Below are 15986 nucleotides of genomic sequence, written 5' to 3' on the forward strand. Positions count from 1 at the left end.
GATATATTGATCTTTAAATTTTTATGTTTATTTGGGTCAGTCAGATTTAATAGATAATTAAATATAGTTTTTATTATATTGATTTAGTCATTACAGATACATATTTGTGGGAGAATTTTTAATTTGTGTCAAATTAGATGAATCTGTTTAAATTTTAAAAAAGTTAAAAATTTAAATGTATTTTTAAATTTTTAAAGATTTAAAATATTTGTAGACTAAAAAATTAGGTATTAATTTATCCTTTTTCATAGTATAATTTATAAATTTGTTTGTAAGGATTTGTTTGGACATCATTTTCGAAAAAGATATTTTTTAATAATATTTTTTAAAAAGATCTTTTATAAAAATAAAAGTGATTTTATATTTAAATATCTCATGTAAACAAATCTTTTTATTTATCAATTATGTTTAGATAAAATAAGATAAAAGTATTTTTTGGTTCATTTATTATGTGAAAAATTTTTTTTTTAATTTTTTTTAAAAGATATAAATTATAATTTTTCAAAAAAATATTTTTTATTTATTTTTTAATATTTTTATTTCTATTATTAAAAATTTGTCAAACATACTAAAAAGTAAAAAAAAAAAGATTTTTTTACCTAAACAAAGATTACCTATAATAAATATGATTAAGTAGATATTAGTTAAAAGCATATGAAACAATGTTTAAGCACAATTTTATTTTAAAAGAAAAAGAAAAAACTAAATGAGTCGTACAATATAATCTCTCTATGAATATGGAACACAAATTTTTACAAACTCAATCTCCAAATGTGGTATAAGAAGAGCTCTGTTTAACCTAGACAACAATCATACACGCATTTCTCTTATATTTATGAGATAGTGGTTGTTTCGAATTTTGTTTGATAGTGATACTTCCATTCATGACACATTTTTAGCCTTAATTTGATGGATTTGCACATACAGAATGGGTTTAAGAAATATTCTAACCTTAATTATTATTTTATTTCACTTGAGAAATATTGTTACCTGAAAAATCTAGCACATACAGTAGTTCAAATCATCCACGTCGAAATTAATTAAAATATTGACTTAGCAGAACAAAGTGATGACAAGGGCTGTCAACCTGAGGAGACATTTTTGGCATTGTGAGAATGAATCAATGAAAAAAAATAATCGTTAGGGGTGGCAAAGCGGACCGGCCCGCCCCGTCCCGCCTAGGTCCGTCTCATAAACGGGACGGGCCAAGTTTAACTTCAATAAAATTATTCAAAATAATATTTGTCAATAGAATCATGTTTATTTTAAAAAATAAGTCACATAATTTGAGCATATATACGAAATTGTAAAATAAAATAAATAAAGTTAATAACTAAAAGAAGGATAAAACAAAAAATGAAAAAAAAGTGTTTAAAAATTCTATAATTATTAATTTTATAATAGTAACCACTATTTTATTTAATAAAAAAAAGAAAAATATAAAGCTTCGGCCCGACGGACCGGCCCGCCCCGCCTCGCCAAAACCCGCCAATTTGACGGTGTGGGTTTGGCGAATTTTTTTAATTTGGCGGGCTCGAAATCCTAGTCCGACTCGCATTTTTTAGCGAGTTTTGCGGATCGGCCCAGCGGGCTCGACCCGTTTTGCCACCCCTAATAATCGTTTTATTGTATCAACATAGCTACCCAAATAAAAACGCTTAAAACATTTTTTTTAAAAATATTTTTTAATAATTAAAATTCAATATATATAATCGATTAAATCATGTTGTTTTTATCAAAATTAGATCAGATAAATTAATTTGGCCGAAAAATTAGTAAACTAAATTTTGAACCGGTCTAAATTAATATTTTTTTATAAAAAATGACTACAATAATCTTATTATAAAAAATAACTAAAATACTCTTATTCTTATTATTTTATATATATTGAAAACTCTAAATATTAAAGTGTAGTTCACCAATTTTTTAGCTAAATCAATTTATCTGATCTAATTTTGATAAAAATAACACAATTTAATCAATTATATATATTGAATTTTAATTATTAAAAATATTTAAAAAAATATTTTAAATGTCTTTATCTAAATAGTTTTCTTGTATAAATTAATTGTAAAATTTAATTTAGGAATCTTTGTAAACTTGCCTGAATTATTATTGTTATTAGTTTATTACTATTATAGATAAGACTAAAGTAAGTCCACTAATATACTAATACCTTAAAGGGGAGTCTTTGACCACAACACACTAACGCAATGTATGCATATGCAAATTGACCGAAACTTTACGTGCCCATAGTATGAATATTTTTCCATTGTTTCAGCTTTATTTTAAACTATACACAGGTATGACATTAATGTAAAATAATAGTATGACATTAATCTACCTGCTGCCTTAAAAGTCTAAACTGACAGCAGAAATGTTTGTTAAACAAGCAATAATATAAAATTCTGCAAAGAAATTCAACTATTCTCATTCAGAGGGTTTCTGGATCTCACTATCTAGTTAATCCAATTTTCATGTTTGTCACATTCATTGTGTCCCTTATTATTGTACCGTGCAATAATGCAATAAAAATTGTCACTGTTTGGTATTTGACCATAGCAGTGCAATATGCATAATCTCTATTATTCACTAATCTAGGTTCCTGCAAGGCAAACACTATTAAGTTGATGATACTTGAAACCAAACTCAGCTTAGCAAAGATCAGAGTTTCTTAATACTTGTCAGAGCAACATGCAACTTCTCAACTTCTTTGGCTTTTTACTTGTTACACTTTGTTGCTTCCAGTTGCTGAGAATATCCGAATCAAAATTGCCAAAAGAAGAAGGTAACTCTGAAACTCATCTTTCTAGGTGATGAAATTCTTAGTTCAAAACATTTCATTAATGGTGGGTTTTAGTGACCTAGCTCCTCATTTCCTTAGCTTCCCTTTGAGAGATTTCTGGGAAGAAAATGACCAAAATGAAAAACAAATGAAATTGATGTTGTCTCATTCAATTTGGAAACTCCAGTATTTGAAATTATAGAGAGTACATCAGGATCTTAGCAGACCCTACAGACTTATAATTTTTTTTTTCTACTTGCTTTCACTTGCCTAATTAATAGTTATGTGACATATAGAGGAATTCTTTTAATGGTAGCCATCAAGTTGATATTGGACTCACTTGTAGTGGGTAAAGCTTCAAATTTCTTTAGTTACTGAAATGAGCATTCTAATATTTTAGAATGATTGCCTTAACATGATTATGATTTCTATTCAGTTGAAGCTCTCAAAGAAATTACCAGTACAATGGGGGCGGTCTATTGGGAGTTTGATAATGATTCCTGTGACATTATAAGGGTTGGACTAACGCGAGAACCTCCTGACGAATCGGAGAGAAGCATTGTTTGTGACTGCAGTTTTGAAAATAGTACTGTCTGTCATGTTACTAAGATGTATGACTACATAATTACCCTTTTTTTTTTAGTTCCTTGAAGCTGTATTTGGTGTCTCATGATGGAAATGCAGAGTTGTGTCTCATGAAAATTGGGCAGATTTTATCCAAGACAGACATTTTATGTGGTTTCTTCTCTGAACAAGTTTGTGTTTCTGGTTTCTTTGTATTTCTATCCTGAGATCAAATGTGGCTTAAGATTTTTTGTGTGCTTGGCCACATTTTCTACAAAAATCTTATCAGCATTTTATGCATCCTCAGTAAGAACACTGAGCATTGTCTCTATGCTTTAGAACCCTCAAGCGCCTTAGTCTACCTGGAGCACTCCCACCTCAACTGGTCAAGCTACCTTTTCTTCAAGATATGTATGAGCAGCTTAACTTCTTTGCTTTGTTCCTTTTATATTCTTTCTAAATGTTCTATGCTTCTTGACTTTCATTTTTTTTACTGATAGTTTTCCTTCTATCAACAGAGATTTTGCATACAATTGTTTAAATGGCACAATTCCAAAGGAATGGGCTTCAATGAATTTAACTTCCATGTGAGTCACTTTGAACTACTGAATCTCTGAACATAATTTATCATTATATTGTTCTTATATTTGATTACATATTTCATATAACATGATGCAGCTCTCTTCTTGTGAATCGCTTGTCAGGGGAAATTCCAAAGCATCTAGGAAATATTACTACTCTCACATACCTGTATGTTTTGAACTTTTAAGTCTATTCATTCATATAGTGTGCCTTTTTCAATATTCACTGAAATGGTAGTTTTGAAACATTAATTAGGATGCTGGAAGCAAACAATTTTTCTGGAGTTGTTCCACCTGAACTTGGGAAGCTGATCAACTTGCAGACCTTGTAAGACCACTTTTTAATGATATGATTTTTTCTTGATTTTAATTATTTCTTAAAATCTGTTTCTGAAATATTACCATTGAAGGGTACTGTCATCAAATCAGTTGACCGGGAACTTACCATCGGCACTTGCTGGGCTGCAAAATTTAACCGACTTGTGAGCTTTTCTGTTGTTTCTTCTCATCAGAACTCAAATACTAATTATACTGTCATACTGATGTTTGCCATTGTTTTGTAACAATGCAGTAGGATAAGTAGTAACAACTTTACAGGAACCATACCTGATTTCATAAAGAACTGGCAATTTCTCCAAAGACTGTGAGATTCTAATTCCTTTCCTTGCTAATATATTCACAATACTAAATATTTATATTGTTTTCTAATTCTATATTCTTATCAATGTAAATTAATTCAGAGAAATGCATGGAAGTGGACTAGAAGGACCGATTCCATCAAGTATATCTCTATTGAAGAACTTACTTCAGTTGTGAGTATAACTATCTTTCTATAAAACATTTTTATGATATTTTACTTCAATTTTGTCTGTCCTCATGGTAGCACATCTTTCTACAGAAGAATCAGTGATATAAAAAGTCCTAGCCAGGTTTTTCCTTCACTGCAGAGCATGACAGCACTAACTACATTGTATGTAGGCTGCTACTATTGAGAATATAATAGTTCCTTTTATTATTTTTGTGAAATATGATTCACTTGATTTCTTCGAATTGTTTTCCATAAGTTTAATGTGATTCAGTTTTTGCACTCAAGGGTCTTAAGGAACTGTAACCTGTCTGGGGAGATACCTTCATACATATGGACCTTGACAAATCTAGCAACTTTGTAAGTTAAGCATGCTCTGCATCTGTATTAATAATAATCAATTTATACACTTGAAATTGTTTACTATGAAAATGTTAAAAGAAATGCTTTCTTTGGATTTTTGTACATGAGAAAGTTAAGAGCTTTAGATTACATCAATAAATATGATAAGCCTTACTTGTCAGTGAAGAAGTTATGAATTACCTTTGTATTAAGCTTTACTTCATCTGATATGAGTCATTATACTATTCTATTTATTGACTTCCTTTGGTTTTACAATATGCTTAGACGATCGTACGATTTGTTTCTGTTAAAACAACATTGTAAGTTTAAACAATGAAGTTCTTTGTTTTTGAAAATTTTGTCAGGGATGTCAGTTTTAACAAGCTAGTTGGGAAAATTCTCGAAGTCATTAATGTAAAGCGTATGAGATACATGTAAGTATCTTACTCTACATTGCTTTTTGACACTTTGATTTGACACAAGAGATAGCATATTTACACAAATGAAATCAAATAGTTCTGCTGAAGTAAGATAATATGCAACTAATTTTATGATTAGGCAAGTTATGTGACATTGAATAAATGCTTCTACATTCAAGTATTAACACCATGAATTAAACAGTTTGGCATTGTTTTTGCTAGCTACCTAACAGGTAACATGCTCAGTGGAAATGTACCAAAGTCAATACTGAAGGATGGAAGTAGCATGTAAGTTGCTTCTTTTATGAACATCTTTGGATTCATCTGCGATTTGTTTCTGTTACAACTTACAACTCCCCTGGCATTTTTTGATACAGTGATCTCTCTTACAACAACTTTACTTGGCAAGGGCCTGAGCAACCTGCTTGTCAGGAAGACATGTGAGAAACTGAGATTATCATTCCTTTATTATTAGTGGAGTACTTTTTTATTCTCTTCCCTTAAAACTAAAATATTTTTCATGCTGATTCACTTAGTAGGAACTTAAATGTGAATTTGTTCAGAAGCTCAATGATGAAGAATAAGTTGTAAGATCCTCATCTCTAATTTCTTGAGTTAGAAACAAGCAGAAAACTGAAAATTGTACTTTTGCTTTTGACAGAGAGGAATATGTGCCTTGCAAAAGTAACTTCAATTGTCCACGATGTAAGTATATACTACTCTAAAGGAAAATGTTTCTCATTACACAAACTCACTTGAGAGAAACTCATCCATCTTCTTAAATTCTTCAGATTCAAGTTGCTTACATGTCAATTGTGGTGGAAAGGATATACAAGTAAAAGATAATACAGGAAACAGCCTCTATTTCGGAGATGGAGAAGTTGCAGGTGGTACTGCAACATATTTCTATAGCTCCAGTGATCAATGGGGATTTAGTAGCACTGGGGACTTTCTGGATGATTTCGAAGCTCAGAACATACGTTACACTGTATCTCTATCATCTTCAAATATGTCTGAATTGTACACAACAGCACGCATATCTCCAATTTCACTCACTTACTTCCATAATTGCATGGAAAATGGGAACTATACTGTAAATCTTCACTTTGCTGAAATACAGTTTTCAAATGATAACACATATAAAAGCCTTGGGAAGCGTATATTTGATATCTATGTTCAGGTAAATGGTCAAAATCATGAATTTAGCTCTTCTTTCTGCATTGTGAACTAATGCAGTGATTTTGTCTCAGGAAAAATTGATTAGAAACGATTTTGATATAGAAAATGAGACACATGCTGCTGTAAAACCACTGGTAGTGCCTATATACAATGTCAGCATCACAAATAATGTTTTGGAGATTAGATTCTACTGGGCCGGGAAAGGAACAACTCGAATACCTGATTATGGAGTTTATGGTCCCCTTGTATCAGCATTGTCTGTTGTTTCTGGTGAGTACTTTCATCTAACATTCTTCATTTATCTCCATGTAAATCAGCTGACAATTAAAAAATGGTTGACCTAAAGAAAAAGAACCTCATGTAATAATACTTTTGTACTCGATTCTGTTGTGGTACAGTTCACTAGGATTCTTTCTAAGGCTTTCTCAATCTTATCAATAAGATGAAGTGCAGTGTCTGTTCTCATCACATGCAAACTAGTTGTTAAAAAAAGGGATGTTATTTTCAACACTAATCTGCATGATGTCCAGTACTGTCATAAACATAATATGATATCTATCTGTGGTTTGAACAGACTCTAGAACTTGCTCAAACGATGGAAAGAAGGTTCCTGTTTCTTTAATAATTGCAAGTGTAGCTGGGGCTCTATGCTTCATTCTTCTTTTGTTTGGATTCATTTGGTGGAAAGGCTTCTTCAGAAGAAAATTGCGACGGAAAGGTGGTGAACCCAGTCTCTTAATCTTAAAACTTCAAAAGTTGCAACAATCTCAAACTAATATGCTTATAAATTTATCTTGCTCCAATTGATAGGTACAAAAGGTGGAGATATTCAGTCAGGAACTTTTAGCTTAGAGCAGCTGAGAGCAGCCACTGATGACTTTTCTTCTGTTAACAAGATTGGAGAAGGCGGTTTCGGTCCTGTATACAAGGTTTTAAGATAACTTCTAAATGCTTATTTTGTCAAAATGAAATCTGCTTATATGTTTGATATAAGTGGTTTCTGACAATTTGAATGTCAGGGTCAACTGCCTGATGGTACTGTTATAGCAGTTAAGCAACTATCATCAAAGTCAAGGCAAGGAAATCGCGAATTCTTAAATGAAATAGGCTTGATATCTTGTTTGCAACATCCCAACCTTGTAAAGCTTTATGGATACTGCACAGAAGGGGAACAACTTCTATTAGTATATGAGTACCTGGAAAATAATAGTCTTTCCCGTGCTTTATTTGGTGAGTATGACTTTGCCATGAATTTAAAGAACTAAATTAGAGATTGAACATGTTAGGCTTCTGATTCATTCATTTGTCTTAGAAGTGTTTAAAATTATTGATTCGTAGGTAGTGAAACCAATCATCTTAAGATAGACTGGCCAACAAGGTTTAGGATCTGCATTGGCATAGCAAAGGGTCTGGCATTTCTCCATGAAGAATCAAGATTCAAGATAGTTCACAGAGATATCAAGGCTTCTAATGTGTTACTTGATGGTGAACTAAATCCTAAGATATCTGACTTTGGATTGGCTAAGCTTCATGAAGATGAGAAGACACATATAAGTACCCGAGTTGCCGGCACTATGTATGTTGTCTTTGCATTATCATAAAGATCTAAATGATATTACTTTACCTGGGTCTAGATATAATTCTCTTTTTTCTTTGCAGTGGATATATGGCACCAGAATATGCACTATGGGGCTATCTTACATACAAAGCTGATGTTTACAGCTTTGGGGTTGTGGCCTTAGAAATTGTTAGCGGAAAAAGCAACAACAATTATTTACCAGATGATGAAAGCGTTTGCCTTTTGGATTGGGTATGTTCAAATCTCCTAGTTTTGTTATTCAATTATAAATAATGCTTCATTTTTGTTTAATTACGTATCTCATAGTTAAACACAATTATGCAGTATAATTATTTAGTCACTTTGTCCTTAAAACAAGTAAACAACAACAACTATTCATATTGTAGGCTTGCCAATTGCACAAAAAACAGAACTTGGTTAAACTGATTGATGAAAGCTTGGGGCCAGAGGACATTATAACAGAAGCAGAAATGGTGGTAAAAGTATCACTACTATGCACAAATGCATCACCATCACTCAGACCTACAATGTCTGAGGTTGTGAATATGCTTGAAGGTCGTGCAGCTATTCCGTATATGGTTCCAGATCCAAGTTCCTGCAATGAGGATTTGAGGTTTAAAGCTTTAAGAGACTTCCATCAACATAAATCAAAACTGGGTTTGAGTGTAAACCAGACCCCAAATTCAGCAACACCACATACATTCAGCTCAATATCTGGTGATAATAATTACACAAGTTCTATTGAGGAATTAGCTCATTCTGAGATTTCCCCTTTATCAAGTTAAATATTCATCCTTAGTTGATTAGTCTTAGCAAATAGCATAGTGGTACAATACATAAATTTGTGTACAAAAGCATTTTTGTATCTAAAGATTGGGATTCACATAGACGTAGACACTGTACAAATAGAATTTTTGTACTGTAAGTAACACAAATTCACAGACATCAAACCAGACTTGCTGCAAATTCTAATCTGCATCAGCAGAAATTCTATCCATGATTCGAGCCACAACATCCTTGCTTTCCCTGAGCACTTCTACACTCTTTTTAAGCCTTTCACGCTTACTCGCAATCGACGGACTTTCCTCCAACAACCTCTCAATTCCACCAGCATATGGATTCACCATCTCATTCACAATTTTCTCTCCAAGATCCTTGTTCACAAGGCTGTTAATGTTGAACTGCAAATGCAATGCAGTGCTATCAATAATCCTTCTCAGCACGATCTTCCAATAGGAAATTAGCCTCATTCTCAAGTCAAAAGCCTGGGAAATCAAACATGGATACTGCCTCAGATGACTAACCTCAACTTCTCCAAAACCTTCAAGATTCACCCAACATGGGTTTTTAGTATTACCCTTGCAATGCAAAACATTTTCTGTGAATTCAATCTCATTGGCCATGAGCTTCTTGTAATCGCGAATGTATTCGGGGTTACAAGTGTAATCTGTTATCTTTTCCATTTCAACAACCTCCATCACATGTTTCATAGACTTATCCTTCATGCTGGAAATAACATTCTGCACTGATCTTCGCACAGCCACTTGAAGTTGGTGATAGTGTTCTGAATGGTTTACCAAAACAGAAACCACCACTTCTTGTAGGTAGTCCCAAACCCTCTCAATGAACTCAACCGGGATTCTTGATATTGCCTTCACTCTGTTTTGTAGCAGAGTAAGAAAAGTGCTGCGTGGCACAAAGTTTGGGAGTCCAATCCATTTGGCTTCTTCCAGCACCTTGATTTCCTCCATCAAGAAGTTCTTCTTGGTTGAATCACTTTCCTGATAGTTGTGGAGATCATTTGAGTACTGATCAAGCATCTGAACCAGCCGAGCAGTGCAATGCATGCTCTTGTCATCAGGGTATTCATCGAATTCTCCTCTTAGGAGAATCTTCCTTAGCGACTCTTTGGCTGATCCAATAATATGCATGAATGCAGACATAGCTTCAGCCACAGAAGTCAAACTCTTGGGAAGTTTCTCCAGTTCAGAGACATGAGAACTGAGTTTGTCATTGATCTTCTTAACAATCTCAGGGAATAATTTGGAAATGCTATTGGCTTGGATTTGAACCAGCTTCTGTGCCAAAACTGGGACACCAACTATGGACTTATCAATATTGGATAGCAATGGATGAGTTCGGAAGAGTGTTTCTTCTGCCATTCTTGCTTCTTCATAGGACTCATTGCCAATGCGGTTTCTGACACAAACATAGCCAAGACCAATGTTGACATCATCAGCCATAACCTTCTCTAGAAGACCTTCTGGAGCCTTATCAACCTTTGTGACCACAGCAAGAGTCCTGACTCCTTTCTTGTCAACACTCTGTGACATCCTAATGGATTCACAAGTAGAAAAATCAACAGTTGCAGACAAGACATTGAGGATGATGGATTCCTCTGGTCTTATATACTCCATTATGATGTTCACTATCTGGTCATAGATATTCTCAGGTTGGCCATGAACCGGGACCCGAGTTATACCAGGAAGATCAACCTATGTTGAACAATCATAGTCAAAATTTTGAGAATTAGAATAACCTTTACATGCATTTAATACACAAACAATAATCATATGTGACTAAAATTGAAGTGTTTATGCATCAAAGAGACCAACCATTGTGAGATCAGGAACACCGTTCTTCTTGACCAGCAAAGTTAATGGAGAATTAGAAATCCCTTTGCCTTCACCTGCAAGCACATCAGTGGCTATTCTAATAGCGTCGGAGACACGGGACTCATCTGTGGAAACACTTTTCCCATTGTACTCCAGCACAAGCTCTGGTTTTGGGAGTGGATGGTGTTGGAGCCTCATGATCAAGGGTACTCTAGTGCAGATACCTTGTCCACGGGGCAAGGTAATTTCGGCAAGAGATTCAAGGACACTAGACTTGCCGGAAGATTGGTCGCCAACGACGACAATGGTTGGGAGTTGTATGCCTTGTTTGGTGATGTTGAGACGCCTTAGGTCCTCAAAAGCATCAAGAATTGGACGAATTCGATCATTGTAAGAGGAAACAAGAGGCGCATGGAAGTTAGCATCATGAGCTCCTGCTTCAACTGAGATGGTTTTGTAATCATTGTTGTGAGGAATGTGGTTTTCATCTCCCATTTTCCAGCAAGTGCGGTAACTTTCTATGTGGATGAATGATTGTTTTTAATGCATGATGAGAAAAAATCAATAGAATTAAAAAGAGGGAGTGAAGTGTTGGAGACTCATACTTGACTTGAGACAGTTAAGTAGGGTAACTGATTCTCATAGATAGGATCTCTTTGTTGCTTTGTTATTGAGGAACTTTGCACTTTTCCATAAATGCAAATAATTCATAAACATTTGATAACATCAACCAAGGTATATACACATTTTTAGAAGCATATAAAGTAGAGAGAATCCTATGTTACATTCTTCCAACTCACTCGACACTTACTTTGTTCTTAAAATATATATTATTCGTTTCTTTTTTCTTCAGGAAACAAGACAAGAAGAAGAAAATTATGCTAACGAGCATGAACACCACGTTGTAAAGGAACACCAGCAACATCATCATTAAGAATGTCAACAACAGCAGAGGGTGCCTCCATGAACCGCTTCACACTAAGACCCGAATCCAAAGTGTGTCCCAAATGAGCCATTTTATCAGCAGCACGATTAGATTCTCTAAGTATATGAGAGAATTCCACCAACCAATCCCTTCTCACAAGTGCATTAATCTCAGAAACCAACCCAAATGCAGGATCATTAGCCACAGGACAATTCCTCACCAATCCAAGAGCATTTCCAGAATCAATATCCACCTTCACTTTTCTACACCCAAGATCCCAAGCCAGATTGAGTCCATGAACAACACCCCACAACTCTGCCATTGTAACTGACGTGGCATGATCTAACTTAACAGAAAAACCACCTAGGAAACTACCCGAGGAATCTCGAACTAGACCCCCACATGCTGCTTTGTTGTTATTGTTTCTGTTCTGGAACATTGAACCATCAGTGTTGAGACAAACCCAACCACTTGGTGGAACCCTCCAAGTACACCATATTGGAACCTTGGACTCATCAGGGTTTGGAACAACGTTAGATACAAAATCTGATTTCAGATCATCTTCCAGTTCTTGCTTCCTGAACTCAAATTCCTCTGCTTCTGCTAACTGGTTCCTCTCTAACCATTCTATTGCCTCCTCAATTTTCTTCTCTAGATTCTTCAATTTTTGCTTCATTTCATATGCATAGTTTTCAAGCGAGTTCTTTGCCTTCTCCTTCTTCTTTACTTCCTCATCATCTTCCTTAAACTTCTCTGCATCTCTCACCATTCTCTTCAACTCTTCTGGCCTCAACCTTCCATTCCTGTGGTTGATCTTGATCGTTTTCTTCACCCTCGAACTTTTGTCTTCAGCCGTGACCTCAAGAATGCCATCAATGTTTATATCGAAGCAAACATTGATCTGTGAGGTTCCTCTTGGTGCTTGGAGCTCAAGCTTCCCGAGAAAGACATTATCCTTGGTTTTTGGTTCTTCTCCTTCAAACACTTTGATCATAACACTGCTTTGATCCTCATATGAAGGATAAAAAACCCTCTCTTTTTTGGTGGGAATCATGGTATTCTTAGGAATCAAAACCGACATGGCTCCACCGGAAGCTTCAATTCCAAGGCTTAGCGGCAACACATCAAGCAACAAGAGCTCCTCCACGTTCTTGTCTCTTTCACCACTCAATATGGCTGCCTGAACTGCAGCACCATACGCCACGGCCTCATCGGCATTGATGCTTTTGCAAAGCTCTTTAACCATACCATTGACACAAAACATCTCCTTCAAGAGTTGCTGAACTTTCGGAATTCTAGTAGAGCCACCAACAAGAACAATCTCGTGTACTTGGCTTTTGTCAACCTTGTATGTTGCACAAAAACATGAACATATAAGTATTAGAAAAACATACAAAACTGTGATAAGATCAGTCAGAAACTTAAATTATTTGTTCAATGATAGTACCTTAGCCTCAATTAGGCATTTCTCCACTGTCTCCATGCACTTCTTGAACAAGTCCTTGTTCAATTCCTCAAATGCAGCTCTAGTAACAGTGAGGTAAAGATCAATCCCTTCGTGCAAAGCATCGATTTCGATTCTTGTTTGTGAAATGGAAGAGAGATTCCTCTTGGCCCTCTCACAATGTGACCTTAACCTCCTCAAAGCTTTCGCATTCCCACTAATGTCCTTCTTGTACTTTCCTTTGACCAATTCAACACAATGGTTCACCATTTTGTTATCAAAATCTTCACCTCCCAAATGTGTGTCTCCCAAAGTGGCCTTCACCTTGAACATCCCTTCATCAATTGTTACCAATGAAACATCGAAAGTGCCACCACCAAGATCAAACACAAGCACATTCTTCTCACCTATGATCCACAAAAACAAGCATCATATTCCATAAGAAAGAAAATCATAACAATTCTTGCATTATAGCCACTCACCTTCCCTCCAACTCTTCTTGTCGAAGCCATAAGCAATGGCAGCAGCAGTAGGCTCGTTTATGATCCTCATAACGTTAAGGCCGGCAATTTTTCCGGCGTCTTTGGTGGCTTGTCTCTGAGAGTTGTTGAAGTAAGCAGGGACAGTGATGACTGCATTCTTCACAGAATGGCCTAAGTAAGCTTCAGCAACCTCCTTCATCTTGAAGAGCACCATGGAAGACACCTCTTCAGGTGCAAGGTATCTCTCTTCACACTTATAGTTAACAAGAATGAGTGGTTTGTTGTTGTTGTTGGGATCAGGGACAACCTTAAAAGGCCACAGCTTCATGTCCTCTTGAACTGAGTGGTCGTTGAACCTGCGACCGATCAAGCGTTTGGCATCGAAGACAGTGTTGAGTGGATTCAAGGAGAGTTGGTTAATGGCGGCATCGCCTAGTAATCTTTGAGTGTCAGTGAATGAAACGCAAGAAGGAGTGGTGCGGTTGCCTTGTTCGTTTGGAATGACGTCAACGTGGTTGTTCTGCCACACTGCGACACAGCTGTAGGTTGTGCCAAGATCAATTCCTATGGCTTTGCCATTGTTGCTTGATCTTGAACTTGAACTTGAACTTGTTGCCATTGATAAACACTCAAGTAGTGTGGCTGAGACGCGTTATGTGTTTATATATAACGTGAAATTGTGAGAATATTGGAAACTTAAGAATGGTTGATGTGATTTTCAGCGTTTTGGGGAAGCTGCGAGGTAGCAACCATGAAGCTGATTGGTTTGGTGTCGGTAACTTCCTCCATAACCAAGTTGGGTTGACTTTTACAAACAAAGCAAAATTCACTCACTAGTGGATTCAATCATTCATCCCAATATTATCTTCTAGTTAATAGTACTTAATAGGCAAACTAATTTTCAATGGTTAAAATATATTTAGAAATATTTCGAATTCATTTTATATTATTTGACTTTTGTTACTCTCACTTAATTATCCAGTGTTAGTATCTATTTTAAGTTTGGATGAGTAAAAAATAAAAGCTCACAATTTAATATATAAAAGTAATTAATTATCTAATTTTAGTTTACAAATAATATGACCCTCCTCTACTAGGCTTTTGATATTAGCTTTTCAGTGGCTCCTTCATAGCTAAGGACTCTCACTTATTGGCTGTTTTCTTTTCTTTTTCTTTTTTTTTAATCTCTTATCGGATGTTTGAATACTAATATTACGCATGCTATTTTTCAGTGAATTTTTTATTTTTATAAATAAAATAAATATTTTATAGAGAAATTATCGATTTAAATTCTCTTGTTATATCTTATTTACAATGTAAATAAGATGGCAATGCGCATATCTCATTTATAGTTATGACACGTCAGCGTGACACGTGTATATCTCGTTTACAGTGTAAACGAGATATGCGCATTGTCATCTCGTTTACAATCTAAGCAAGATATAGCCCGTACGTCCCTATATATAGAAGTTGTTTACAGCTGACTTCCGAGCTCTAGTTTTACTTTCTCAACATCTTTCTCCCATCTTTTAACCCTTTTTGACCATACCTTTGACCCAAGCGGTGATGGCACACCAAGTGAGGAATGACTAAGACATAAACAAGTTGAATGAGACGACACATTATGCCGGGACGGCCGACTTCGAGGTTAGTTTCGTTATGGTTGTTAAATTTAATGATGTTGCTATTGTTAGGGTAGTCATGTAGATCTCGAACGTTGCTATATGAGTTAGGAGTTAGGTCTGTAGGCTTAATTTAGAACTCTATCCGCTTGTGTTAAGTTCGTATGACATAAATGTTATCAGTTTGGAATTCTGTTACTCCAGTGTTATGTTGTTAGGGTTTATAAATTTAATGCGCCGCCGCTGACGCTGAGTGCGAAACAATATCGAATCCTGATACTCAAATGTCATCCCGTTGTTGCCATTTCTCATACGACAATTATGAAGAATACTAAGGGTTACATATCCTTTTATAGATGCTGAGTATTTGTCTTATATATATCTCGTATTGTTTGTTGTATTTTCTTTGTGAATAATATTATATATTTAAATTTTTTTGTTAATTAAGTTTAATTAAATTAATTTAATATAATAAAAATTATTTATAATTAATATTATTTTTAATTTTATCATTTAATTTAATTAGACTTAATTTATAAAAAATTTAGGTGTATAACATTTTTATTTTTGGTATAAAGAATTAAAGTAGTGTTACTTTTGCTCAAGTGAATTAGATAGCTCCAATTCTAAACATTAGACCCATG

The 15986-nt window shown here is 34.8% G+C and overlaps 3 protein-coding genes across 5 annotated transcripts; 1 reads left to right on the top strand and 2 right to left on the bottom strand.

Annotated features, from left to right (window-relative positions):
• Positions 1-2457: 2457 nt before the first annotated feature.
• Positions 2458-9144, top strand: LOC107468112 (probable LRR receptor-like serine/threonine-protein kinase RFK1). Of its 3 annotated transcripts, none has more exons than XM_016087348.3 (24): positions 2458-2788; positions 3222-3396; positions 3689-3760; positions 3868-3936; positions 4028-4099; positions 4187-4258; positions 4341-4412; positions 4502-4573; positions 4671-4742; positions 4829-4900; positions 5024-5095; positions 5443-5511; positions 5719-5784; positions 5874-5936; positions 6033-6083; positions 6158-6201; positions 6288-6676; positions 6747-6945; positions 7250-7393; positions 7486-7604; positions 7695-7905; positions 8014-8251; positions 8335-8485; positions 8641-9144. In XM_016087348.3, the coding sequence occupies exons 1-24, from the start codon at positions 2695-2697 to the stop codon at positions 9037-9039; spliced, it is 3057 nt and encodes a 1018-aa protein (XP_015942834.1). In that variant the 5' UTR covers positions 2458-2694; the 3' UTR covers positions 9040-9144. The 3 variants fall into 3 exon arrangements, with proteins under 3 accessions (XP_015942834.1, XP_015942835.1, XP_015942836.1); XM_016087349.3 differs by having other exon boundaries at positions 6036-6083; XM_016087350.3 differs by lacking the exons at positions 2458-2788; positions 3222-3396 and having other exon boundaries at positions 3425-3760; positions 4054-4099.
• A 14-nt stretch (positions 9145-9158) lies between these two features.
• On the bottom strand, positions 9159-11414 carry LOC107468115 (dynamin-related protein 4C). Its single transcript, XM_016087352.3, has 2 exons — positions 10870-11414; positions 9159-10749 (listed from the first exon to the last, which is right to left on the bottom strand). Exons 1-2 carry the CDS (start codon positions 11362-11364, stop codon positions 9223-9225), a joined length of 2022 nt encoding a protein of 673 aa, XP_015942838.1. The 5' UTR covers positions 11365-11414; the 3' UTR covers positions 9159-9222.
• Positions 11415-11680: 266 nt separating this feature from the next.
• LOC107468113 (heat shock 70 kDa protein) lies at positions 11681-14473 on the bottom strand. The gene is made up of 3 exons (XM_016087351.3): positions 13721-14473; positions 13242-13645; positions 11681-13139 (listed from the first exon to the last, which is right to left on the bottom strand). The coding sequence occupies exons 1-3, from the start codon at positions 14337-14339 to the stop codon at positions 11751-11753; spliced, it is 2412 nt and encodes an 803-aa protein (XP_015942837.1). The 5' UTR covers positions 14340-14473; the 3' UTR covers positions 11681-11750.
• Positions 14474-15986: the final 1513 nt, after the last annotated feature.

The sequence above is a fragment of the Arachis duranensis genome, chromosome 10 (genome assembly GCF_000817695.3).
Source record: "Arachis duranensis cultivar V14167 chromosome 10, aradu.V14167.gnm2.J7QH, whole genome shotgun sequence".
Lineage (NCBI taxonomy): Eukaryota > Viridiplantae > Streptophyta > Magnoliopsida > Fabales > Fabaceae > Arachis > Arachis duranensis.